This window comes from Heterodontus francisci, chromosome 14 (assembly GCF_036365525.1).
Source record: "Heterodontus francisci isolate sHetFra1 chromosome 14, sHetFra1.hap1, whole genome shotgun sequence".
NCBI classification, from domain to species: Eukaryota; Metazoa; Chordata; class Chondrichthyes; order Heterodontiformes; family Heterodontidae; genus Heterodontus; species Heterodontus francisci.
In genome coordinates this window covers 48,021,279-48,048,704 of record NC_090384.1, presented here as the reverse complement: position 1 = coordinate 48,048,704, position 27,426 = coordinate 48,021,279, and the positions used below count along the sequence as shown (strand labels likewise).

The 27,426-nt window shown below is 42.8% G+C and overlaps 1 protein-coding gene across 6 annotated transcripts in view; it reads left to right on the top strand.

The window, feature by feature from the left end:
* Positions 1-27,426, top strand: part of LOC137377031 (glycogen [starch] synthase, muscle-like) — a 132,131-nt gene that overhangs the window by 66,293 nt on the left and 38,412 nt on the right. For all 6 annotated transcript variants that reach the window (XM_068046187.1, XM_068046184.1, XM_068046190.1 and 3 more), the window contains 4 exons: positions 8,158-8,264; positions 23,958-24,017; positions 25,752-25,830; positions 27,039-27,152. In XM_068046187.1, coding sequence (XP_067902288.1) covers positions 8,158-8,264; positions 23,958-24,017; positions 25,752-25,830; positions 27,039-27,152 — 360 coding nt within the window. The remainder of the gene's footprint in view (positions 1-8,157; positions 8,265-23,957; positions 24,018-25,751; positions 25,831-27,038; positions 27,153-27,426) is intronic.

Here is a 27,426-nt window from a genome sequence, read left to right as displayed (position 1 = left end):
TCTGGCTAAGCTTCAGACAGTTGCCAGGAAGAGGGATAGAAAGAGTGATCATGGAATGGAATTTATGGTGAGGAGCTAAGGCAATGGCTTTGGTCATTCCGATATTTAGTTGAAGGACATTTCTGCTCATCCAGTACTGGATATTGTACAAGCAGTATGACATCAGAGACAGCGGACAGGTCAAGAGAGGTGGTGGTGAGATAGAGCTGTTTGATCAGCATACATGTGGAACCAGACATTGTGTTTTTGGATGATGTCGCCGAAAGGCAGCATGTGGATTAGAAATAGAAGGGAGCCAAGCATAGATCCTTTGAGGACACCAGAGGTAACAGTGTGGGAGTGGGAAGAGAAGCCATTGCAGGTGATACTCTTGATATGATTCGATAGATAAGAATGGAACCAAGTGAGTGCCGTTCCACCCAGTTGAATAATGGAGAGATGTTGGAGGAGTATGGTGTGATCAATTCTTTTAAAGGCTGAAGATAGGTTAAGAAAGATGAGGAGGAATAGTACACCATGGTTGCAGTCACATAGAATGTAATTTGTAACTTTGAGAAGGCTTTTTCAGTATTGTAGCAGGGGCAGAAACCTGACTGAAAGGGGATCAAACATGGAATTGCGGGGAAAAACGGGCACAAATTTGGATGTTGACAACACATTTAAGGACTTTGGAGAGGAAAGAGAGGTTGGAGATGGGGCGGTAGTTTGCAAGGACAGTGGGGTTGTGGGTGGAATATTTGAGGCAAGGGCTGATGACAGCAAGGGGAACGGTACCTGAGGAGAGAGAATCGTTAATGACATTAACAAAGTGGCTTGGAAGGGAACTTGGATGGTCAGCAGTTTTGTGGGAATAGGGTCGAGGGAGCAGGAGGTGGCTTCTATGGACAAAATGAGCTCAGAGCATAGTGGGAGATAGGATAAAATCTAGAAAAAGATGAATTCCGGCTTCGAACAATAGGAACATTAAGAGAAGTATGGGTAGAGGAAGGGAGGGAAGCTGGAGAGGCAGCTGAACGGATGGTTTCAAACTTCGTGACAAAAAAGTTCTTAAACTTCTCGCACTTGCTATTGGAGGAGGCACGGGAGTGTGGTTTAAGAAGATGGTTTGTAGTGGAGAAGAGAAGCAGGAGGTTATCTTGGTATCCAGGATGATCTTTGAATATTGAGCAGCTTTTCGCAAAGGAGAGTAGGATCCAATAGTGCTTTATGTGGTCCAACCAGATTCAATGATAGATGCAATAGGTGTTCAAATCTGTGCCCCTTGGACTTGAGAGGAAATAAGGGGAATACTAGGAGAATGACTAGGGTGAGACAGTATGGTTTTAATGGGGACAAGGGCATCAAAGCTAGGGGAGAGCGTGTGATTTAGCAGATCAGTAACTGCAGAAATGTCGTGATGAATGAGGGTCAAACCACTGCAGTTTGAGCTGGTAGCTTAACATTCATGTTACACATTTTAAGCATTACAGTAGATTATGTACACCTGTCCTTTACCAGACTATGAGGCGATGAAAAATGTCAGTTAGAAACTGATCTAGGAAGATACCACCAGAAAAAAAATAAACAGTGAGCTGTATTTTGCTGCTGCCTGACCCTGTGGGCCCTGTAAGCACTCTCTCCTGTTTTGTATGCAATTCTAGATATTGCTTCACCAGTGCAGTGTTTGGCCACAAGATGGCAGGAACTACCCTCTTTTTACTTTTTTGTCAGAGTAATGATGGCAGAACCCCTGACGTGTTGTTTCTACAATATTTGTTGCAGCTACATGTTTGATTTCTCACTTCTGTCCTCACCTGAAGGTATTGTCGCTTGCTAGGATCAGTTCTCAAGTTGTTAAGCTACCTCTTGAACTTTACATGGCTATGGGGAAAATGCAGAAAAATTGAACTAATTGGAGAGCCCTTTCGAACAGCCAACACAGACACGGGCCAAATTACCTCTTTCAGTGGTCTATGATTCTATAAATTAATTTATGCTTCCTCCTTCAACTGACATCCCTGATATCTTATGCTATATGCCTCCTACTCTTTTTTTTTTGTGTGAAATTTTAAACGATACCCTGCAGTTTTTGAACTTTATCACTAACGATTTTTCTTTATCGGTCCACTCGTAACTTCCAAAATTTCAATTAGGTTACCTTAAAGTCTTGTCTTTTCCTACAAGAACAGGGTTAACCTCTTTAACCTGCCTCATAATTTAGATTTCTGAAACTGATGCTGTCTCAATTGCACTCTTTCTATAGCCTGGTGACAAATACAACGTTCCACATTGCATCCCTCCTGTGCCTGGCACAGCAACAACTTTTTTTTACTTTGTGCTCTGTCCTTCTCTGTTGAAAGAGGTAGCTGTAGAGATAGTGGATGCATTGTTGGTGATCTTCCAAAATTCTATAGATTCTGGAGCGGTTCCTGAAGATTGGAAGGTAGCAAATATAACCCCGCTATTGAAGAAAGGAGGAAGAGAGAAGATGGGGAACTACAGACCTGTTAGCCTGACTTTAGTAGGGAAAGTGCTAGAATCTATTATAAAGGATGTGATAACTGGGTGCTTAGAAAGTAAGGATAGGATTGGACGGAGTCAACGTGATTTATGAAAGGGCAATCATGTTTGACAACCTGTTGGGAGTTTTTTGAGGATGTAACTAGCGGAATAGATAAGAGGGAACCAGTGGATGTGGTGTACTTGGATTTTCAGAAGGCCTTCGATAAGGTCCTGCACAAGGTTAGTAAGCAAAATTAGAGCACGTGGATTTGGGGGTAATATACTGGCATGGATTGAGAATTGGTTGATGCACAGTAAACAGAGTAGGAATAAATAGGCCATTCTCAGATTAGTAGCCTGTGACTTCTGGTGCACCACTAGGATTAGTGCTTGGGCTGCAGCTATTCACAATCTATATCAATGATTTGGATGTGGGGACCAAATGTAATATTTCCAAGTTTGCTGTTAACACAAAACTAGATGGGAATGTGAGTTGTGAGGAAGATGCAAAGAGGATTCAAGGGGATTGAGACAGGCTAAGTGAGTGGACAAGAGCATGGCAGATGGAATATAATGTGGAAAAAAGTGAGGTTATCCACTTTGGGAAGAAAAATAGAAATACAGAGTATTTCTTAAATGGTGAGAGATTAGAAAGTGTTGATATCCAAAGGGACCTGGGCGTCCTTCTTCATAAGTTACTGAAAGATAACATGCAGGTGCAGCAAACAACTAGAAAAGCAAATGGTATGTTGGCCTTTATTGCAAGAGGATTTGAGTACAGGAGTAAAGAAGTCTTGCTGCAATTGTATAAAGTCTTGGTGAGACTGCATCTAGAGTATTATGTACAGTTTTGGTCCCCTTACCAAAGGAAGGAATGAGGGCATGCAATGACGGTTCACCAGACTGATCTGTGGGATGGTGAGATTGTCCTATGAGGAGAGATTGAGGAGACGGGGCCTGTATTCTCTAGAGTTTAGAAAAATGAGAGGTGATCTCATTGAAGCATACAAAATTCTTACAGGGCTCAACAAGGTAGATGCAGGAAGGATGTTTCCCCTGGCTGGGGGGGAATCTAGAACCAGGGGACACTGTCTCAATAAGAGGTAGGCCATTTAAAAATGAGATGAGGAGGAATTTATTCACTCGGTTGTGAATCTTTGGATTTTTCTACCCCTGACGGCTGTGGAGGCTGTTACAAAAGCGCCTCTGTATTTTGTTAAATTTTTTTTTGAGGATTCATTTTTGAAAGATTGAAGATTGAAGATCTTGGGGCAGCGCAGTGGTTAGCACCGCAGCCTCACAGCTCCAGCGACCCGGGTTCAATTCTGGGTACTGCCTGTGTGGAGTTTGCAAGTTCTCCCTGTGTCTGCGTGGGTTTCCTCCGGGTGCTCCGGTTTCCTCCCACAGCCAAAAGACTTGCAGGTTGATAGGTGAATTGGCCATTATAAATTGCCCCTAGTATAGGTAGGTGGTAGGGGAATATAGGGACAGGTGAGGATGTGGTAGGAATATGGGATTAGTGTAGGATTAGTTTCAATGGGTGGTTAATGGTCGGCACAGACTCAGTGGGCCGAAGGGCCTGTTTCAGTGCTGTATCTCTAAATCTAAATCTAAAATCTAAATGTGAAACTCCGGGGTTTTCAAAGGGCGTCATGTAAAGGCTATTTGACTTTGAAAAACTGTCCCTGACAATGTTTTTTAAAGGGGACACTGAGAGGTCTTGTGAGGAAAACAAGCCTTTCTGCGAAACCACCTGACCAGTTCAAGAAACAACAGACACCTGGAGAAGTTGTTTACAAAGAAGTGACAGGTCAAGATTGATAGAGGTCAAAAGGTTGACCTCCTGCTGTCAGTTTCGCTTTTGAATTTTTTTGAGTTAGGGTTGAACTGTATCAAAATAGAGAGAACTTCCAAGGAGAGAAGACCACAACCCAGCTCAGCTCCAGCATCTCTCTTTTGAAAAAAAAACCCTGAGAAGTCCACTGTGTCAACAAATCTTATCTCCTCCTGTCTTCAAAGAAAAGCCTGCTAAATTAATTCTCAACACCACCTGCAAAGAACTGTTCTAAAAGATCCCAGTGACCCATCTGCATGTACCCGGGGGCCAGACTGTGTGCCAGTTTTGGAACACAACATATCTCGTCTGTTGTTGCTTCAAGAATGAGCAAGTATTCACCCCGACCTTTTTCTCGTCTGTAATAGAGCTCTAAAAACAAAAATCCCTTTATTTTTCCGGTTAACCGGTCGGGGTGGGTGTGAGTGAGAGGGGCAAAGGTAAAAAGGGAACTTCAGTATTTCTATCTCTGTTTTTATGCTTTACTTCATTACTGGTTAAGACTTGTTTTATAATAAACTGATAATTTTGTTATTTATTAAAGAAACCTGGTTGGTGTGTTTTATTCTGGGATAAAAATAGAGTTTATGGTTGACCGTATCAGTAAGTGGGAAAAAATTTAAATATATGTTGTGACCCGTGGAGAAGTGGAACTAGAATAAACAGTGCACTCCCCCCATCTCAGTCGTAATAAGGCTTAGTCATTGAGTATGTTCAAGACAGAGATTGATAGATTTCTAGATATTAAAGATATCAAGAGATATGGGGATAGTGTGGAAAATGGCGTTGAAGTAGAAGATCAGCCATGATCTAGTTGAATCGTGGAGCAGGCTCGAGGGGCCAAATGGCCTACTCCTCCTATTTCCTATGTTCCTCCTGTTAACACTGCCTTGTTTGACGCAAATAGTAGATGGGTTGTGGGGGGAAAGTGGAGAGAAAGACGATAAAATTGCATCAAATGCCAGTGGGGAAAATTACTTTGCTCTCAGCCTAATGCAAACTTAAATAAGTTGTGGTTACCGCTGTCTTTGAAACTCTGCACATGGAGTACATTCTTGTTTGTGTTTTGATGACAACAGCACTTTCTGTGAATAACAATCAGTTTCAGTTATGCATTGAGTTTAGAACAGAAGTAAAATTCATCACAAACTCCATGTCCTGACTCAAAGCATACCTCTTCAAACTTGTTTTCAACCTCTTCTCCACACCCACCACCCCCCCCCCCCCCCCCGCCCAATTATTTCTGTCACCTCCTGCATGCGCCTCGTCATCAGGATGCCCTGTTACGTGAAAGTTAAGTTGTTATTGTTTTCCACACATAGGCGTTTTCCACCCAGAAGCATTTTCCAGCAAATGGTCATTGGACAGACTGGGAACCCTGGCTGGTTTGCCTTTGTTCCTCCCAAGTCTAAGGCCACTGAAGCCAATTGTAGTGCCCCTTGTCTTTGCCCAGAGTGACATCATTTAACCAAGCATTGATGGCCCAGGACCAGCCGACAGGCAGTGTGTCACCCTAGTAAGCTATTAGGGAAGCTTAAAAGTACAAGTTTTTAATAATGATGTACAGATTTTAATTAAGAGTTGGTCTCCAAGGATCCTAGTGGCGGTTTAGCTGCAAAGAGAGCAAACTGGTCTTTTACTTTGAGGGTGATAATTTTGCAGTAAAAGTTTATTTGGAAATATATTTAAGAAACTTTGCAAATGACTGGCTTGGTAAACGCATATTTCTTCAATCTCCCTTTCTTTCAACCACCTATTTAACCTATTCTTAAATGTTGACGCAGTCTCTGCAGCATTAACCAACTCCACAGCCTAGCAGCTTTCTGTGTCAAAATGTTTCTCCCGATGCAGTTTTGTGGAAATGAGGCCCAAGGCCAAAATTTGGAGTGAGCCTTGGACTGACACCTTCGGCCGTGTGTTCGACGCATGCCACCCATGTTGTGGCAGGTTCTGGTGCAGACCAGGTCGGCCAATGACTTTGAGTGAGGTTCCAGCATTCACCCTTGGACTGCAGTGTCTCAGTCAAGTGGCCATTATTCATATGTGAGCCTCAATGTTCCTGTTGATGTTTATTTCAAATGGGTTATTGCTGCCTTGTCAACAACAGCAAACATAACCTCTATCCTTGAATGAATGATCATGACAGTGGAGCCATTTGTACATTTCCAGCAGGTGTCACTAGATAGCGATCAGGAGCAAAAAACTTGTCTGATTTCAGAACATAGGAACAGGAGTAGGCCATTTAATCCCTCCAGCCTGTTCTGCCATTCAATGAGATGATAGCTGACCTGCGACCCAACTCTATATACTGACTGACCTTTGCTCCTTATCTGTCAATATCTTTGGATAACAAAATTGATCAGTCTAGAATTAAAATTAGTAATTGACCTAGCACCAACTGCTATTTGTGAAAGAGTTCCAAATTTTTACCACCGTTTGTAGAAAAGTTTTGTAATTTTCCCCCCGAAAGGCCTGGCTGTAATTTTTAGGCAATGTCCCCAAGTCCTAAACTCCCCAACCAGTGGAAATAGTTCTTCACTATCTGTTCCCCTTAATGTAATGAAAACTTTGATCGAATCACCATTAAATTTTCTAAATTCCAGGAATACAACCTAAATTTGTGTAATCTTTGCTCTTAATTTAACCCTTCCACTCCAGGTATCATTTTGATAAATCTGCGCTGCATTCCCTCCAAGGTCAATGTATCTTTCCTCAGGTGTGGTGCCAGAACACACTCAGTATTCCAAGTGTGGTCGAACAAGGGTTTTGTATAGCTGAAGCATGACTTCTAACCCCTTGTATTCTGGACCTCTAGATATAAAGGCCAGCATTCCATTAGCCTTTTTGATTATTTTCTATACTTGTTCATGACATTTTAAAGAACCATGTTTGTAGAACCTTGAGTCTCTTTGGACTTCCAGTACTTCTGGCTTTTCACCATTTAACAATCTGTACTAGGTGCTGTGGGCTATTTCCCGGCTAAGATCAACTAACTCCGCATAGGCTGGGAATTGAAACAATCACTTATGAAATTGCATCTTGTCATGAAATGCTCAGGATATTGATTTCAACTGGTGACAACGGCAAGGGTGATATTCTAGTGAAATGTGCAATTCTGCTTCTTTGCCTAATTATAGGTACGGACCCATGTTGTTCGAACAGTTGGAGCATCCATTAAACCAGAATTATCTTGTATGGATTGTGAAGTAAATTTCTAGTGGGCTAACAGACCCATTCATGGTTTACAGTAATAGCTGGAGCAGTATCACAAGCAGGTTATTGGTGCTTCTATTTACAAAACAATTCCAGCATCCAAAGGTACTGCTCCATTTGAAAGCACAAGAAGTGGAGCAGTTGCATATGTGTCAAGAGATGCTTTTGATTCACAATTCAGCAGAATTGCTAGCTGAGGCTAGCATTGTACTTAAAGCAGCAATCTCAGCTGCAAAATACAAATGAAACAGCTCATCAGCAAAGTCCATCATGACTCCAGGATTTATTTCCTCATTTGTTGGCAAAAGTAGCATTCTTCAACTCTCAGTTTTCTACTGAAAACTGTCTGTTATGGAAGATTAAGTTCATAGACACTGTCAATAATCCAGTACCCTGTTTATGTGGGCATTCTCCACTTTTGTATCCTTAACCCCTACATTTTCCCCTCTCCTTGGTTGTTCAATGAGAGCAGGGCACAGGGCAGTAGGCATGTTGCACAACAGTGATGAGTAAATGTCCAGGAATTGTCAGCAGTTGAAGGGGTAATACTATCTCACTAATGTTTTGTCATCTTTTATTGTGCAAGGTAATGCCTTATTTAATGTTTCTGCTTCTCTGCTCCAAAACAGGCAAACCGAAGTGACGTAACCGTCATTGCGTTTTTCATCATGCCTGCAAGGACCAATAACTTCAACGTAGAAACCCTCAAGGGGCAAGCAGTACGAAAACAGCTTTGGTAAGGAAAGTACAGTTAGAAGATCGTCCCAAGGGAAAAGTAGAAGATTCTTTTAATAGTTGCTGAAATGTTAAATTCAAAGAGGGCTGGGTAACAGCAGAACTGGCAAGGAATATTTGAAATACAATTTTTATTAGTGATGTTGGGGCCTTAGCCATCTGTAGGTGAAGATACTAACAAAAGATGAATGAGAACTTGAAAACTAAATGCTCATATTTAGTGTTCTTAAGACATGGAAGGGTAGTGTTTCTGAAATTGCTTGGATGACTGTGAACATTCAGGCTTCAGTCCAACACTCTTAAATTCACAGCAGAAAGATAGCTTCCATAAGTAAACCAAGAGGTAGATCTTAACTTTGTGATGGTGTAAAATGGGTCAGCAGCCCATCTTGCATCTCTCCCAGTTTTTATATTCATTTGAGGTCAATGGAAATTAAAAATTGTGACACGTAAAATGAGCTGCCAATTCACTATCGCCTGTTTTACACTATTGCGAAAAATTCAGATTTATCGCCACATCATTGGGCGGCGCAGTGGTTAGCACTGCAGCCTCACAGCTCCAGCGACCCGGGTTCAATTCTGGGTACTGCCTGTGTGGAGTTTGCAAGTTCTCCCTGTGTCTGTTTGGGTTTTCTCTGGGTGCTCCGGTTTCCTCCCACAGCCTAAAGACTTGCAGGTTGGTAGGTAAATTGGCCATTATAAATTGCCCCTAGTATAGGTAGGTGGTAGGGAAATATAGGGACAGTTGGGGATGTGGTAGGAATGTGGGATTAGTGTAGGATTAGTATAAAATGGGTGGTTGATGGTCGGCACAGACTCGGTGGGCCGAAGGGCCTGTTTCAGTGCTGTATCTCTAAAATAAAAAAATAAAAAATCTCAATGAACTGAAAACTGTGCCCTCGTGCTTGCCAGGAACAGAATTGTCTGCCACTGTACTAATAGTTACCCTCTACTTGGCAGCAAGGCCAAGTTTAGATTCCCAGTGGAAGCTGGGCAAGTCGGGAGCAGAGGCTGCCTGTAGGGGTCAGCAGGGAACTCAGCGCAACTTCTGGGTCTCCCCAAATTTTCAATAGGTTCGGCAAGCTGCCAGCGTAAAACACATTACCTCGTGTCAGTAGCTCGCTGAGAACATCAGGCCTGCAGCAACAACAAAGTGCAATTTTGCAACCAAAGCAACATTGTGGAGTTTTAGGAAGATGTCGGGGGAAAGAAGACTTTCATAAGAAATGGGAGCAAGAGTAGACCATACGGCCCATTGTGTCTGCTCTGCCATTCAATACAACCATGGCTGATCTTCTGCCTCAGCTCCACTTTCACTCTGCAGACAGCAGAGCCCCGAGGTTTTCAGATCCAGCAATGGAGAGGTGGAGAGATTTCACAAGAAAACTGAGGTTCTCTTCTACTCCGATGGCCAGCGGGTGCAAGATAAATTGTGACCAGCCATGGTGCGAGTTGTCACCACTCTATCTCCAGAATTTGGCTACAGTACAGAAAGAAATGTAATGATTTAGCATGAGTACCAAGATAAGACACCCCTTCACAATTTTTATAGTCTCTGCAGTTGTGTCGAGCCCCGGTTTTACCTCTGCACAATTGATTGTTTCCTTCAGCACTTCCCATGGCTGTCCATAAGTCAGTAGAAAAGACTTCCCTGCACATCTTTTCTGCCTCTTGGCCATACTTGCTCTGTTTTCTGTTATCGTGTGCACTTTGGTAAGTTGCTCATGCATGGCAAGGGTTGAAAGCCCTTACCCACCTCCACTCTTATAGGAGAATCTTGTGCAGAAAAGCAGGAAGACAGTCAACATGGGAAGGTCCTACCGCATTAAATGGGGAACTGCAGACCTGTTAGCCTGATAGCAGGAGGAGGGAAAATGCAAGAATGTATTATAACGGATGTGATAATTGGACACTTAGAAAATAATAGGATTGGGCAGAGTCAACATGGATTTATGAAAGGGAAATCATGTTTGACAAACCTGTTCGAGTTGTTTGAGGATGTAACTAACAGAATGGATAATGGAGTACCAGTAGATGTAGTGTATTTGGATTTTCAGAAGGCTTTTAATAAGATCCCACACAAAAGATTAGTAATATACTTGTATGGATTGAAAATTTGGTTAACGGACAGAAAACAGAGTAGGAATTAAAGGGCCATTCTCAGGTTGGCAGGCTGTGACTTCTGGGGTACTGCAACGATCAGTGCTTGGGCTGCAGCTATTCACAGTCATATCAATGATTTGGATGTGGGGATAAATGTAATATTTCCAAGTTTGCTGATAACACAAAACTAGGTGAGAATGTGAGTTGTGAGGTGAATGCAAAGAGGCTTTAGGCTAAGTGAGTGGGCAAGAACATGGCAGATGGAATATAATGTGGAAAAATGTGAGTTATCCACTTGATAAGAAAAACAAATGCAGAGTATTTCTTAAATGGTGAGAGATTGGGAAGTGTTGCTGTCCAAAGGGACCTGGGTGTCCTTAAGTCACTGAAAGCTAACATGCAGGTGCAGCAAGCAATTGGGAAGGCAAATTATGTTGGCTTTTATTGCAAGAGGATTTGAGTATAGGAGTAAAGAAGCCTTGCTGCAATTGTATAAAACCTTGGTGAGTCTGCATCTGGAGTACTGTGTACAGTTTTGGTGGTCTTACCCAAGGAAGGGAGGGAGTGGAACGAAGGTTCACCAGACTGATCCCTGGAATGGTGGGATTGTCCTATGAGGAGAAATTGAGGAGGCTGGGCCTGTATTCTCTACAGTTTAGAAGAATGAGAGCTGATCTCATCGAGGCATACAAAATACTTACAGGGCTCAACAAGACAGATGCAGGTAGGATTTTTTTTTTGGACTTATTTAGAGATACAGCACTGAAACAGGCCCTTCGGCCCACTGAATCTGTGCCAACCATCAACCACCCATTTATACTAATCCTACATTAATCCCATATTCCCTACCACATCCCCACAATTCTCCTACCACCTACCTACACTAGGGGCAATTTATAATGGCCAATTTACCTATCAACCTGCAAGTCTTTGGCTGTGGGAGGAAACCAGAGCGCCTGGCAGAAACCCACGCAGTCACAGGGAGAACTTACAAACTCCACACAGTGCAGTACCCAGAACTGAACCCGGGTCGCTGGAGCTGTGAGGCTGTGGTGCTAACCACTGTGCCACTCAGGATGATTCCCCTGACTGGCAGCCGGGGCGGCGGGTGGTCTAGAACCAGGCGACACAGTCTCAGAATGAGGTCTGCCATTTAGGACTGAGCTAAGGAGGAATTTTGTCACAGGGTGGTGAATCTTTGGAATTCTCTACCTCAGATGACTGTGGAGGCTCAGCCATTGAGTATATTTAAAATCGAGATTGATAGATTTCTGGATATTAAAGATATGGGGATAGTATGGGAAAATGGTGTTGAGGTAGAAAATCAACCATGATCTAGTTGGATGACGAAGTAGGCTCAAAGGACCAAATGGCCTATTCCTGCTGCTATTTCCTATGTTTCTTGAACTCTCAGTCCTATGAAAAAGACTACCTTTGGCATCATAGGAAAATGGATATCAGTCAACATTAGTAATGAGAAATTTGGAGGCTTAGGATACTAGGGTTTGCTGGCATCTTCTCTTTCTACTTAACTCACTCAGTCATGCATTCATGCCTCCTGAACATAACAACCTGGTGCTGTGTCATTGCAGCCTCTGACCTGCCAGTGCTTGTCTTCACAACTGCATACTAACTGCTGCTCCTCTCCTCCTTTATCTTGGCAAACAAGAGACCTGGACACTAATGCCAGACATAATGACCGTGAAGAGCTTGATGATAGGAACATAGGAGTAGGAGTAGGCCATTCAGCCCATTGAGCCTGCCCCGCCATTCAATATGATCATGGCTGATCATCCACTTCAATTCATTTTTCCCACACTATCCTCTTATCCCCTTATGTCATTTGTATTTCGAAATCTGTCAATCTCTGCTTTAAACATACTCAATGACTGAGCTTCCACAGCCCTCTGGGGTAGACAATTGCAAAGATTCGCAATCCTCTGAGTAAAGAAATTTCTTCTCATCTCTGTCCGAAGTGGTATCCTCCTTATTTTGAAATTTTGTCCCCCGGTTCTAGACTCCCCAACCAGGGGAAACATCTTAGCTGCATCTACCCTGTCTATCCCTTTAAGTATTTTGTAGGTTTCAATGAGATCACCTCCTATTCTTCAAAACTCTAGAGAATACAGGCCCAGTTACCCCAATCTCTCTATATAGGACAGTCTTGCTATCCGGGAACAAGTCTGATGAACCTTCGTGGCACTCCCTCTATGCAATAATATCCTTCCTAAGGTAAGGGCACCAAAACTGCATACAGTACTCCAAGTACGGTCTAACCAAGATTCTATACAATTGAAGCAAGACTTCACTACTCCTGTACTCAAATCCTCTCACGATAAAGGCTTCCTAATTGCTTGCTGCACCTGCTTGTTAGCTTTCAGTGACTTATTGACAAGGACACCCAGGTCCCTTTGTATATCTACACTTGCTAATCTCTTACCATTTAAGAAATACTCCACATCTGTCCCTCCTACCAAAGTGGATAACCTTACGTTTTTCCACATATTGCATCTGCCTCGTTCTTGCCCACTCTCTAAGTCTGTCCAAATCCCCTTGAAGCCGCTTTGCATCTTCCTTACAACACACATTCCCACCTAGTTTTGTGTCATCCACGAACTTGGAAATACTGCATTTAGTCCCCACATCCAAATCATTGATATATATTGTGAACAGCTGGGACCCAAGCACTGATCCCTGTGGTACCCCACTAGTCACAGCCTGCCAACGTGAGAATGACCCATTTATTCCTACTCTCTGCTTTCTGCCTATTAACCAATCCGTAATCCATGCCAGTTTATTACCTCCTAGCCCATGTGCTTTAATTTTGCCAACCAACCTCCTTTGGGGGATTTTATCAAAAGCCTTCTGAAAATCCAAGTATACCATGTCCACCGACTCCCGTTTATCAATTCTGTTAGTAACTTCCTCAAAAAACTCCAACAGGTTCGTCAAATATGATTTCCCATTCATAAATCCATGTTGACTGTGCCCAATCAGATCATTATTATCCAAATGTCCATTTATCACACCCTTTAGAATAGATTATAGCATTTTCCCAATGACTGATGTAAGGCTAACAGGTCTGTAATTCCTTGTTTTCTCTCTCCCTCCCTTCTTAAATAGTTGGGTGACATTTGCGACCTTTCAGTCTGCAGGAACCCCTCCAGTATCGATAGAATTTTGGAAGATGATCACCAATGCATCCACTATCTCCATAGCTACCTATTTCAGCACTCTGGGATGTAGAATCTCAGGTCCTGGGGACTTATCAGCCTTCAGCCCAGTTAATTTCTCCAATACAACCTTCTTACTAACACTAATTTTCCCCTAATCCCTTGGATCTCTAATTCTGGGAGATTTCTTGTATCTTCCTCAGCGAAGACAGACACAAAGTAATCATTTAGCTTCTCTGCCATTTCTCTATTCCCCATTATAAATTCTCCTGACTGTGCCTGGAATGGACCCACATTTGTCTTAGCCAAATGTTTCCTTTTTATGTACCAGTAGAAACTGTTTTGCTATCTTACGTTCATGTTCTATTCTCCCTTTCTTTATCAGTTTCTTCATCCTCCTTTGCTGTATTCTTAAAAAATCTTCCCAATCCTCAGGCTTACTACTATTTCTGGCAACTTTATAGGCCTTTTCTTTTAATCTTATACAGTCCTTAACTTCCTTTGTTATCCACGGTTGACTGCCTTTACTTTTGGGGTTTTTGTACCTTGAAGGAATCTATAGTTGCTGTAAACTATGTAATATTTCTTTAGACTAAAGACTGTCTATTGCCTATGTACTGTCATACATAGTAATATATTTTAATGTATTTTCCCAATCCGCCTCAGCCAATTTGCCCCTTACACTTTCATAATTTCCTTTGTTCAAATTTAACACCCTGGCTTCAGATTGAATGACCTCACTTTCAAACATAATGTAAAATTCTATCATATTATGGTCACTCATCCCTAAAGGTTCTTTTACAACAAGATTATTAATTAGCCCTTTCTTATTACATAATACTAGATCTAAATTAGCCTGTTCTCTAGTCAGTTCCTCAGCATACTGCTGTAGAAAACCATCCCTAACACACTGCAGAAACTCGTCTTCCACAGCATTAGTGCTCATTAGGTTTACCCAGTCTAAATGCAGATAGTGCACTATTACTCGCTCTTACCCTACAAACCCTGGTACCAAACCCAGTATCCCACATGAGTTAAATAGTGAGTTTGGGGGGGGCTGCACTGGAGGGATCACTGAGCTCAATTGAGCAGCAGTTGTTGTAGGTGGTAAGGAAGGCTACTCAGAAGGTCAGCTCACATTCCAGCTTTACTGAGGAGGACAGAGATGCAGCAAGGCGGGCAGTGAGGAGTGATGGGGTGACTTATCTTGTTTTGCTTTGCATTTTTATTTCCAGTGAAGTGTGCACTCTATTCTCTAATGTCTGTGACTACTTCCACTCTCAAGTTCAGTATGATGCATTTAAAGAAGAAGGAAAGTCAGCGAGGGGAAAGGAATGTTTTGTCAAAATACACCGCACATTTAGGAGCGAGTGGCCGAGAGGAGGGAAGCGGCGCAGTCTAGAGCTAGCGTCTGGAGGGAGGGAGGGTGGGGCGGGAGGGGAGAAAGAGAGGGGAGCGAGTAACTGGAGAGCCCGTGGGAAAATGAGGCGTGAGTGGCTGGAGACTGGGGTGGGGGTTGGGAAAGCGGGGAGTGAGCGGCTGAGGTATTTGGGGGGGTGCGGGAAGAGAGACGGCAAGGCTGTAGCGAATGTGAATGTGTGGATTGGGAGAATGGGAGATTGCGGAATGGAGGGGAGTATAGGGCAGAAATTCAGAGTTATTTCCTCCATAAATTTCAGTGTGTAAATGTTCACTTTACCGACCACAGAAAATTGCTTTACTTTCCAAATTTCAATGGCAGTATCATACCAGAGTTCTGTCTTTTTCTGTGATAAATTGAACAGCGCCATCTTGAATCCTGGCAGCTAACTGAATGGATAATGGAGAACCAGTGGATGTTCTGGAGGAACGATCGAACGTGGGAGCGAGTAGCCAAGAGCAGGGAAGCGGCGCGACCTGGAACTAGCATCTGGAGGGAGGGCTGGGGGGAAGCGGGGACCGAGCGGCTGGAGAGCAGGGTGGGGACGGGGGAAGCGAGGAGCGAGCAGCCGGAGAGCGGGGAGAGGATTGGGGGAAGCAAGAAGCGGGGGAGCGAGTGGCTAGAGAGCAGGGGGAAGCGGTCGGTGGGAAGGAGGGGGTAAGGGAGAAAGCATTGAGGCCTGGAGTGAGTGGCCGAGAGGGGAGAGTGGCCAGTGGGGCGGGAGAGAGTAGTTGAGTGGGGGGAGTGAGTACCTGATGACGGCTTCCCACCCAAGCGTCAGTTAGCCCTGGCGAGGCGTAGGCTGCGCATTCGCAGCATCTGACTGAGAGCAGGAGAATGTTTACACGTGTGCAGCTTGGTGCGTTCTGATGACATCGGCGAGGTGCTGAGTTGTCAGGAGTCACTTTGTTTTTTCTATTGAAAAATGGTATATATTTCTAAAAACATTAATTGGCATTTTTCATGTACATTTATGCCTGGTAGTAAACTTTCTCACAGTTTGCCTGCTCTGCAGCAGTCAGAGTCAGAGAGATACAGCACTGAAACAGGCCCTTCGGCCCACCAAGTCTGTACCGACCAACAACCACCCATTTATACTAATCCTACATTAATCCCATATTCCCTACCACATTCCACCATTCTCCTACCACCTACCTACACTATAGGCAATTTATAATGGCCAATTTACCTATCAACCTGCAAGTCTTTGGCTGTGGGAGGAAACCAGGGCACCCAGTGGAAACCCACGCACAGGGAGAACTTGCAAACTCCACACAGGCAGCACCCAGAACTGAACCCGGGTCGCTGGTGCTGTGAGGCTGCAGTGCTAACCACTGCACCACTGTGCTATAGGGTTAAGCAATCCCACAGCCAACAGATCAGATCAAAGCTCTGCAGTGGTGGACAATTAATCAACTGGCAGGAGGAGGAGGCTCCACAAATATCCTCTTCCTTAAGGATGGGGAAGCCCAGCATATCAGTGCAAAAGGCTGAAGCGTTTGCATCCATCTTCAGCCAGAAGTGCCGAGTGGATGATCCATCTCGGCTTCCTCCTGAGGTCCCCAGCATGACATATGTCATTCTTCAGCCAATCAGATTCACTCCACGTGATATCAAGAAATGGCTGAAGGTGCTGGATACTACAAAGGCTATGGGCCCAGACAACATTCCGGCAATTGTATTGAAGATTTGTGCTCCAGAACTAGCCATGCCGCTAGCCAAGCTGGTCCAGTACAGCTACAACACTGGCCTTGAACGACAATGTAGAAAATTGCCAGGTATGGCCTGTGGACAAAAAGCAAGACAAATTCAACCCAGGCATTTACTGCCCTATCAGTCTACTCCCAATCAGCAAATTAATGGAAGGGGGTTGCCGACAGTGCTATAAAGCAGCACTTGCTCAGCAATAATCTGCTCACTGACGCTCAGTTTGGTTTCCACCAGGGCCGCTCAACTCCTGATCTCATTACAGCCTTGGTACAAACATAGACAAAAGAGCTGAACTCCAAGAGGTGAGGTGAAAGTGACATCAAGGCAGCATTTGACCGAGTGTGGCCCCAAGGAGCCCTAGCAAAACTGAAGTCAATGGGAATCAGGGGAAAAACATCTCTACTGGTTGGTGTCATAACTAGCACAAAGGAAGATGGTAGTGGTTGTTGGAGGTCAATCATCTCAGTCCCAGGACATCAATGCAGGAGTTCCTCAGGGTAGTGTCCTAGACCCAACCATCATCAGCTGCTTCAATTACCTTCCCTTCATCATAAGGTCAGAAGTGAGGATGTTTGTTGATGATTGAACAATGTTCAGCACCAATCACAATTCCTCAGATGCTGAAGCAGCCCATGTCCAGATGCAGCAAGACCTGGACAACATCCAGGCTTGGGCTGATAAGTGGAAAGTAATATTCGCACCACACACACCATCTCAAACAACAGAGAATCTAACTATCTCCCCTTGACGTTCAATGGCATTATCATCGCTGAATGCCCCACTATCAACATCCTGGGTGGGGGTCATGACTGAACAGAAACTGAACTGGATCAGCCACATAAATGCTGTGGCTACAAGAGCAGGTCAGAGACTGGGAATTCTGCAGCAGGTAACTCCCCTTCTGACTCCCCAAAGCCTGTCCACTATCTACAGGGCACAAGTCAAGAGTGACGGAATACTTTCCACTTGCCTGGATAGGCGCCGCTCCAAAAAAACTCAAGAAGCTCGGCACCATCCAGGACAAAGCAGCCCTCTTGACTGGCACCCCGTCCACCACTTTCAACATTCACTCGCTCCACCACCGATGCACAGTGGCAGCAGTGTGTGCCATATACAAGATGCACTGCAGCAACTCGAGGCCACTTCAACAGCACCTTCCAAATCTGTGACCTCTACCACCTAGAAGGACAAGGACAGCAGATGCATGGGAACACCACCACGTGCAAGTTCCCCTCCAAGGCATGCACCATCCTGACTTGGAACTATATTGTCACTGGGTCAAAATCCTGGAACTCCCTTCCTAAAAGCACTGTGGAGGTACCCAAATGCCAAAGACTGCAGCGGTTCAAGAAAGCAGCTCATCTCCACCTCATCAAGGGCAATTAGGAATGGGTAATATCCCCCGAGTGAATAAAAACAAAACTTACTATCAATTCCTCAGAATTCCATCTTGTAGTGGTACCTTATCAAAGACTTTCTTTAAAAAAAAACAAGTTGACTCGTAACTTCTTTGAGCGAATCAATAAGATACAACCTTTTCTTTTCCAAAAGCTGTGTTAAGTTTTCAGATGATTCATTCACTATCAAGATAGTCAAAACATAGTCTTCGACCAATCTGAATTTATATCCCAGTTTCTCTTAATGGAGGCTCTCTGAGGGCTGCTCCCCATTAGTGACTTCACAGAGATTAGATGCAAGGAACTGATTCTTTTTTATCTGTGATATATTAAAAATATTACACGTGCACAATTGGACTTAGTTATTTTTCTCATTATAATTGCCTATGTCCACATATAATATGGGGTTTCTCAGCACTTTGGTTGAATCTTGCAATTGGGTTCCTACATTTCTCTCAAAATGCTTTCCAAAAAAGAAACCCCCAATACTATTTTTGCCTTAGTTTAAACAAAAAAAGCTGTACAATCCTAGGTAAGGGTTTAGACAGCGAAAATATCAGATTTTATGCACCAAATGTTAAATTAAGATCAATGGGGAATAGGGGTGCATAAGACGAGTCTCAAATCATATCAGCAATTGAAGACCTTGCAGAACAAGATACAGTGAATGAAGCCCATGAACTGATGTGGGAGAAGAATGTCTGTTAAAGGATTTGTAATTGCTTCTCCTTAACATAAATCAGTATTCATGCGATCTGTGTCTGTAGGACATTATGGGAAAGGTAAAAAAATTAAAGTATATAACATCTTTCAGTGATGACTCAAATCACTTCACATACAATGAATTACTTTGAAATTAAGTGACTGTTTTTATGTGGATCAGGGGTGTCCTCATGGGCTGTATCATTACTCACCATGGGGTCATCCATAAAGGTTTAGAGCAATATTTCTATATTATTTCTATCTTAAATTGTAGATACTAATCGATTCTAGTGTTCTGTTCATTATCTAATCCACAAATGAAGCAACAGTATTAAAAGTAGGCCTTTCCAAACCTCCAGAACACAAAATTCAAACAGGACAAACAGGAAAAAAAATCATATAGGAGGCTATTGGAGGAGATAGAATTAGAGGGAGGGTCGCAATTGTACAAAAACTGCTTAGAAAGAAGGAACCGAGAGAGCTGGAGGTAAAGCAAGTTTTGGGAGTGGTTGGAATGGGCAGGAGTGTTCCACAGGATTCTGTTCTGAGATGACTTGTTTTCACTGTGATTTGGATATAGGGTTAGAGGGAGTGGTATTCTCATTTGCAGACAAAATTAAACTAGGAGGCACAATAAATAGTTCTGTGAATCAAAGGATGCTGCAAGAGAATAAGGAGTGGAATGGGCGAAAAAAGCACATGGATTTTAATATTGGTATATGTGAGGCGATATATTTTGTTTTTCTTTAAATAAACAGGAGTCCCGCTCTTCAAGTACTGCTTTGAGATAAGCAGTTTAACATCTCATCCAAGAGACAGAACCTTCAACAATGTAGCGTTTAAGGATCAACCAAGATAAGGTGTTTGCAATAGCTTGAACTCTCAATCTATGACTTGGAGATTAGAGTGCTACCAACAGAACCAATCTGACAATAACACAAATGCTGTCTGTCAGGAAATCAAAACCTGCAACAACACCAAAATCCAATATTACATCATTGAGTAAATGATAAAATTAAGTACTTTGGGACTGACAAATCGTAAGGTAGCAAGCAATATGAAGTAAATTCAGTGGTCCTGTACTTCCAGTAGGGAGTCTTACTCTACATATTGCAGTTAGGAGAGTCGATGAAACATGTTTGGAGAATTTGTCCTGTAATTTCATCCATTAGTCTGCTTCATTAGTTTTACCTGATGCATACTGTCCTTCTACAAATCTTGTCAAATTTTTATCGAAGACTGCATTCGTTTTTGATAATCTGTGATATCCCATATAAATCTGAGCATGGCTCTCTGTCTCTCCATAATCTCCTCAACCTCTCTGCTGTCTTTGACAACATTGAGTACACCATCTTCTTCCACTGGCTCTTTCTGCAGCTCATCTCTGAGACAATGCTCTCTCCTGGTTCTTCGTATTATACCCATCACCTTGAAAGCACCAAATTGCTTCCCGTGGTTTCTCCTCTGCCCAGATAGTCACTTCCAATAGAAAAGCAAAATACTGCAGATGGTGGAAATATGAAACAAAAACAGAGAACTCTCAGCAGATCAATTAGTATCTGTGGAGAGAAAACACAGTTTCAGCTCAGTGACCTTTCATCAGAACTGGCAAAGTTTAGAAATGTAATAGCTTTTGTGCAGGTGCAAGGTGTGGGGGGGAGGGGGTGCGGGGGTGAAAAGAACAAAAGGGAAGGTATGTGATCTGGTGGAGGGCAGGAGGAGGTTAAATGACAAAAGGTTTCATGGTACAAAACTAAGTAAAGAAACTAAAGATGTGTCTGGATGAGGTGTAAATGTTAGGATAGCAGCCATCTGAACAAAGAAATTAAGAAAGAAACAGGGTGGGGTGGAGGTGGGGAAGGGAAAAACAAACTGCAAAAAAGAGAAAAGGGAAAAAAATGGGGACCACAGTTATGATCTAAAATTATTGAACTCAATGTTGAGTCTGGAAGGCTGCAAAGTGCCTGGTCGAACGATGAGGTGCTGTTCCTCGAGCTTGCGTTGAGCTTCATTGGAATACTGTAGCAGGCCATGGACATAAAGGTCAGATTGGGAGCAAGGTGGAGAATTAAGATGTTACCCCCCCCCCCCGCCACAATCCCCCCTCCTTTTTTCTTTCTTACTCCCTTGACTTTGTGTTCAGAAAGCTGCTATCCTCCCTGCAAATACTTTCTTTCATTGCCTTTGAAGTGTGACCCACCCCTTAAAGCTCAGATAGAGCCTCAGTTTAACATCTCATTCAAAAGATGGCACCTCCAGCAATCCAATACTGCATAGTCATTTTAGCCTAGATTACGTGCTGGATTAGGGCTTGAACCCACTATGTTCTGACTCAGGGGTGAGTGTGCTACTAACTGAGCCAAGTTTGGGGACTGAATAGTGGTGGTGGTGGCAAAAGTGCAGACACTAGCTGACTGGAGTGCCACTGTTATTGCCTTTGGTTAGGGATTCTGACCTCATGGGATCTGCTTATAAAAAAGATTGCCATCTAAACAGGATCATTTGCAAAAGTCACTAGAGTCTGTACAACATATCCTGCAAGGTCTGGTGGGGGTTACAGGGAAGGCAACTACTGAATCTGTGCAGTCATGGATGAACAGCTAACTACATTGCTGTCTATCATGGTGTGCATGGCAACTCCAGGGACATTACAGCAGAGCATGCTACAGCACAGGTTCTAAGGAGTGGTACTATCTGTCATATAAGATCACACTGCTGCAATAAGCTTAAATATACAAGGGGCTCTCTTACCCAGTTTCAAAGAATAGTGCAGTTACTTAACTTTATCTTGTAAGAGCCCCAGCACAGCAGTCTTCTGGCTACACTAGTGTTTCTGGGGCTACATCTACATGGCCTCTGTCTACCTTCTACTGTGGCATTATTTCTGATTTTGGCTTCTTCCTCCACAATAGTTCGACCTCTTTTGTGTATCAAAGTTATTGAACATGCAACAGACAATTATGATCAGAGACCCTGGGGGCTGTACTTTAGTGCACCTTTGATGTGACGAGCTGCTTTAAGATACCAATGAGATGGTCATTAAGGATGATGGTGTTTTGATACACATCATTCTGTTTCTCTAAGTGGGTTGAGTGGATATCAAAGAAACATCCTTTCATTCTGTCTTTGTCTTTATGAAAGTCTGACACAGTAATTTGAACGTGCAATGGGAGCTGCTTGGGAAGCAGGCATTGACCTGTATTGCTGGTGACTGACCAGTTGCACATTGATGTCGTAGAACCCCTTTCTGTTTACTTCTATTGATACCTAATGTATAGGTTCCTGGATGGCTACTTTGCTGCCCCCAATCATCCCCAGCATTGTACAAAAGCCACCAGTCTCGTAGAATGAGCCATCCTGTCATCGCACCCCATGAGTCAGAGAATATGGTGCTGTATGTGCTGCTAATTCTTTCTGTCTCTCCCCCATCGTTTGAAATTAGTTTTCTTTGTTCCTTAACTATTCCTTCTCTCTCTCTGTCTTCTGCTTTACATCCAGTTTGGAGCTGGTGGGTTGTATGGCAGGGAGAGGAGCCAACAGCTGTTGCAGGAAAATGTGGCCCTCAGCAGCTTTCTTCCCATCCCCTCCCAATCACTCATGCCTTTCTCCCCTGATGCACTCCGTCACATCCCCTATCCCTTCATGATTGTATTGCTCATTCTTTTCCACCACCCCACCTTTTCCTTTTTCAATTACCCACTGTGCTCCTGTATCCTTCCTTCCCCCTTGCACTACAACCATTCATCTCACTCAATATAAATATGATTACTGTGAAGCTTTTGAAATTTGCCTTGATTTGTTTTGCTCAAAATGAATAAAAGATAGTGAGCAGCAATAGTTAGAAGTTGAAGAAAATTATCACATCAGTACAACTGCCGAACAGTATTGATAGATCCTGGGAAATTGGGTCCTCTAAATGCGCTCGGACTGCACAATGCAAATTCAGCTCACGACATGATTGCAATAGACTACAATATGAAGTCCAAGTCCAAGCTTTTAAGAGGGGATACATCCTTCAAATAAGAACTTTAATAAAAGCATTAGGAGATGCAAAACAATTCAAGGGATAAACTTTAATCGTGTAATTGTGAAATGTGATTTTTTTTTAAACTTAATTAAATCCTTAATTTTGATATTAGAAATTACAATTGTTGAGAGAAAAAATGTTTAATTAAAAAAACAGTCAGAAAATGCTTTGAGCGATTTGTGGTAATCCACTGGCCAGATTGCACAATCATTGGGTGATAGACTCTCACTATAAAATAGCAACTATTGTGTTTCAAACAATGTGACACTTTTAACGTTAAAAATGGTTGTCACAACTGGACTTGGACTTCATATTTTAAACTACAACTATGACATAGTGAGCTGAATTTGTATTGTGCAGTCCGAGTATGTTTAATTTCCCCGGATGTATCAATGCTGTTGGTCAGCGGTACTGATGTATTCATTTTCTTTAGCTTCTAGCCATTAGGGTAATAAATACTGCAGGTATTTATAATGAGTTGTTAATGAAATATATGCTCCATGGACAAAATTTAATATATAGTAGTAAGGTTATTGGTGCTGGCATAAGCTTCAAAACTTGTAAGCAGTAAGTAACTTCTTATTTATTTATTTTTTATTTTATTTAGAGATACAGCACTGAAACAGGCCCTTCGGCCCACCGAGTCTGTGCCGACCAACAACCACCCATTTATACTAATCCTACATTAATCCCATATTCCCTACCACATCCCCACCATTCTCCTACCACCTACCTACACTAGGGGAAATTTATAATGGCCAATTTACCTAACAACCTGCAAGTCTTTGGCTGTGGGAGGAAACTGGAGCACCCGGTGGAAACCCACGTGGTCACAGGGAGAACTTGCAAACTCCGCACAGGCAGGACCCAGAACTGAACCCGGGTCGTTGGAGCTGTGAGGCTGCGGTTTCTGATAGCATTTTATCATCTGTGTAGCCGCGGTGGAGTTGGAAATTCTAGTCGCACAAAAATAGGAATTGTGGCATTGGCAAATTAATGTTTCATACCAGTTAATTAATTAAAGCCTATTGTATCTTTTTATTGATAATCACTGAATGCAACTTGATACCAAGAGGAGGATCATTGTACTGTATCTCCAGGTTCATGGGAGCTGGGGTCAGAGAGATTCTAGTTATCTGAAATTTTGTGTGTTTTGTTTCAGGGACACCGCCAATGTGATCAAAGAAAAGTTTGGCAAAAAGCTTTATGAGTCACTCTTGGAGTAAGTACCTCTGTGTGTACAATGTAAGAACAATCGTAATGAATAACAAATGCTATGTAGCAGAATTCTGTTCAAACAAATTGGACATTTTCCTATGATTTTCTTGTTTAATTTTCTTTTTTCCCTTTTTGGAGTCCCACTTTTCTCCCCAGGATGTTCAGAATATTAATAAGGCTGTGTCAGCTCAGCTCAGTTGCTAGTGTTACCTCTGAGTTGGTAGATTGTATGTTCAAGTTGCATTTCAAGATTTGAGCTCAAGATGTAGGCTGCCTCAGGAAGTGCTGCATTATTGGAGGTGCTGTCTGTTGGTGGGAATTCAGTCTCCCTCTTCAGGTATATGTTAAGGTTCCCAAAGCACTATTTGGAATAGAGCAGTTTGTTTCCTAGTGCCCTGACCAATCTTCCTTCCTAGCCCAATACTACCAAGGCAAATTAATTGGTCATTGTCCTGTTTCTCTCTCCACAGGTGCTGCCAGACCTGCTGAGTATTTCCTGTCTTTATTTCAGATTTCCAGTATCTGCAGTATTTTACTCTTGTCTCAAATTAATTGATGATTTATCTCATTACTGTTTGGGGTATGTTACTAGTGCAGAATGTTGTCTGTATTTGGCTACATAACATTAGCACTCAAAGTTGTTTGTACGAGGTGCTTTGAGATGTGATGAAGTAAAATATGTGAAAGTATTATCTATAAACTGATTTTTTGTGTTAAATATTGGTGCAGGAGTAGTGTGCCCATCTGTACGGAAAAGGTGCTGTATAATCAACTAGAAAATAGCATTGTTTATGACTGCTGATATAATGGATCAATGCTCTGTTCATTCTGGAGCCTGGATTTGATAGGATAAAGATAAGGATTCAATGAAATGAGCAAAGCATTGGCAACTTCAACCAGAAAGGCCATAAGGATAGTTGGTGTAGGATGTGGTAAAATTAACAGCGATGGAATTAGGAGTGCTCTGCTGTGATTTGAGCTAAGACATGTTGGGGGAGATTAGGAGCTTTACTCTGCATCTAGGCCATGCTGTGTTTGACCTGAAGTGCTGACCGTGGATTACAAATAGAAAGATTAGGAAAATTCAAAAGAATGGTTCCAAAGATGCGAAACTTCAGTTCCGTGGATGGATTGGAGAAGATGGGACTGTTTCTCTTGGAGAAGAGAAGGCTGAGAGGAGATTTGATAGAGGAATTCAAAATCATGAGCAGTTTGGACAGAGTAGAAGAGGAGATAGGGAGAAACTATTCCCACTCGTGAAAGGATCGAGAACAAGAGGGTACAGATTTAAGGTAATTAGCAGAAGAAGCAATGGTGACAAGAGGAAAAACACTTTTAAGCAGTGAATGGTTAGGATCTGGAATACACTGCCAGAGAGTGTGGTAGAGGGAGGTTCATTCGAGGCATTCAAAAGGCATTTAGATGATTATCAGAAGAGGAAGAATGTGCAGGGTTACAGGGAGAAGATGGGAGAATGGCACTAAATGAATTGCTCATTTGGAGAGCCAGTACAAACATGGTGGAATAATTGTAATAATTCTGTGATTCTGTGAAGTGTTCTGTTCCCCTGCCCTGATGGCCCTCCCCTTGATAAGCATATAAATTCACCCCCCCACCCCCACAACCAAAAAAAATACAAATTGAGAAAAAAAATGCAGATTGTTTGTGGGAAAATGGAATTTGAAAATTGGCATATTGTACGGGTTAACCTATTCAAGAAGTGTTAATTTGGTTTCAGAGGTGAGATGCCCAATATAAACTCTATTTTGGATCGGGAGGACTTCACTATGATGAAGCGAGCCATATATGCTACTCAGGTAAGCTCTATAGCGGAGAAACACTCAGTAATGCTCAGATTTCTCCTCTGTTGTCATAGTTCTTCAGGCTTTAGCTAAATGGAAAATGTGTATCAAAAACAGTGGTCAGCAGTAAGCGAGCCACAGTTGGCTTCAGTGCTCCTGGGATGAGTCGGAGAAAACTCAGAGTGGGCAATTTTCAACTGGTGCCTGCCCCGTTTACACTAGAAACCACTGTTACTTGTTTTTAAAATTTGGTTGACTGAGATTTTCAGGCAAGCCCACAAGTGGGAGGCTGGTGCAGCTTCCCAAAACAGGCCTACTTCACTGTACAAATGAGGAGTTTACATTGGTGGTAGGGTCTATTTGCAATTTACAGTACCAATGAGGGGAGTGGTCATCACACATGCTCCACCCATTGGCACAAGGCCTTAAATGGCTTACTCCACAGTTCTTAAAGGAACCACCAGGAGCCGCTCGCAACATGGCCACTGTACATCTCTGGAGCTAGGAGAAGTGGGAATGCTCCTCCCTCTCCTTTTAAAGTGTTCCTCGGCACCAGTCTGCTATGGAGTCATCAGATTTCCCAACTTCCTGGCTTGACAAGCTGCTCATCAGTGCTCGAGAAGCACTTCCAGCTCACCAACCCAACACAAATGAGGCCTGACTTGAAATTGGTTGGGGCTTGGCACTACTGGTATCAGGTGGGCAGCATGATCACTCAGCCCAGTGCTTGCCTGACATAGGCAAGTGTTGAAAATCACCCACAGTGACCCTTATTAGAAACTGTATATGTGGACAGCAGGTGAGGACACAGTTAGGTTCCGGTCTGAACCTCAGATGTTTTCCCACTGCCCCACAATCCAGTCACCTGTTGACACTTCTTGTCCAAACTCTCATGAAGACTGGCCAAGGTATGTACATGATGCCAGTCCCCTTGAAAACAAACACCAGCAAGAGTTAGCCCCATCAGAATAGAGAAGGCAGAAGTAAAATAGAGATGAGACTGGTTACTGAAGATAATTTGGGAAGGGAATTGTCAAAAAAAGAGATTGGAATGGTCTTACTTTCAGAAAGGACCTCAGCATGAGTGCAACCAACATGAACAAGTATAAACTGATGAGTGCCAATTTTGGAGGGAAAAGATTCCTGTGTTAATAATTACAATCTCTTAGGAGTTCTAGCCCTTTTCACTTCCTTGACATACATCCATATTTTTTGTTAAACAGCGCCGTTCACTGCCTCCTATCTGTACACACAACATGTTGGATGATTCCAATGATTTTGTTCTCAAGGCAGTCCGAAGAATTGGATTGTTTAATAGCATGAGTGACAGAATCAAGGTATGGACACTACTTTTCCTGGTTGTTACGATAAATTTTTAATGAATCCTGTACAAAGACTGAGTGGCTCATAACAGTAGAATGACAATTGTCAAGCTAATAAACTCAAGTGTAGATGGTCCCAACCAGATTGTTATACACATGAACCTGTTTGCTGGATGGAGGAAGTACCTTTAGCAACCAAGTTTTTTTTTAACCTGTCTGAATTGTTGCCCCTCCTCTCATTGCATGTTATGGCAATTAAAAGGAATAAATTGTTGTATTGATAAATTTT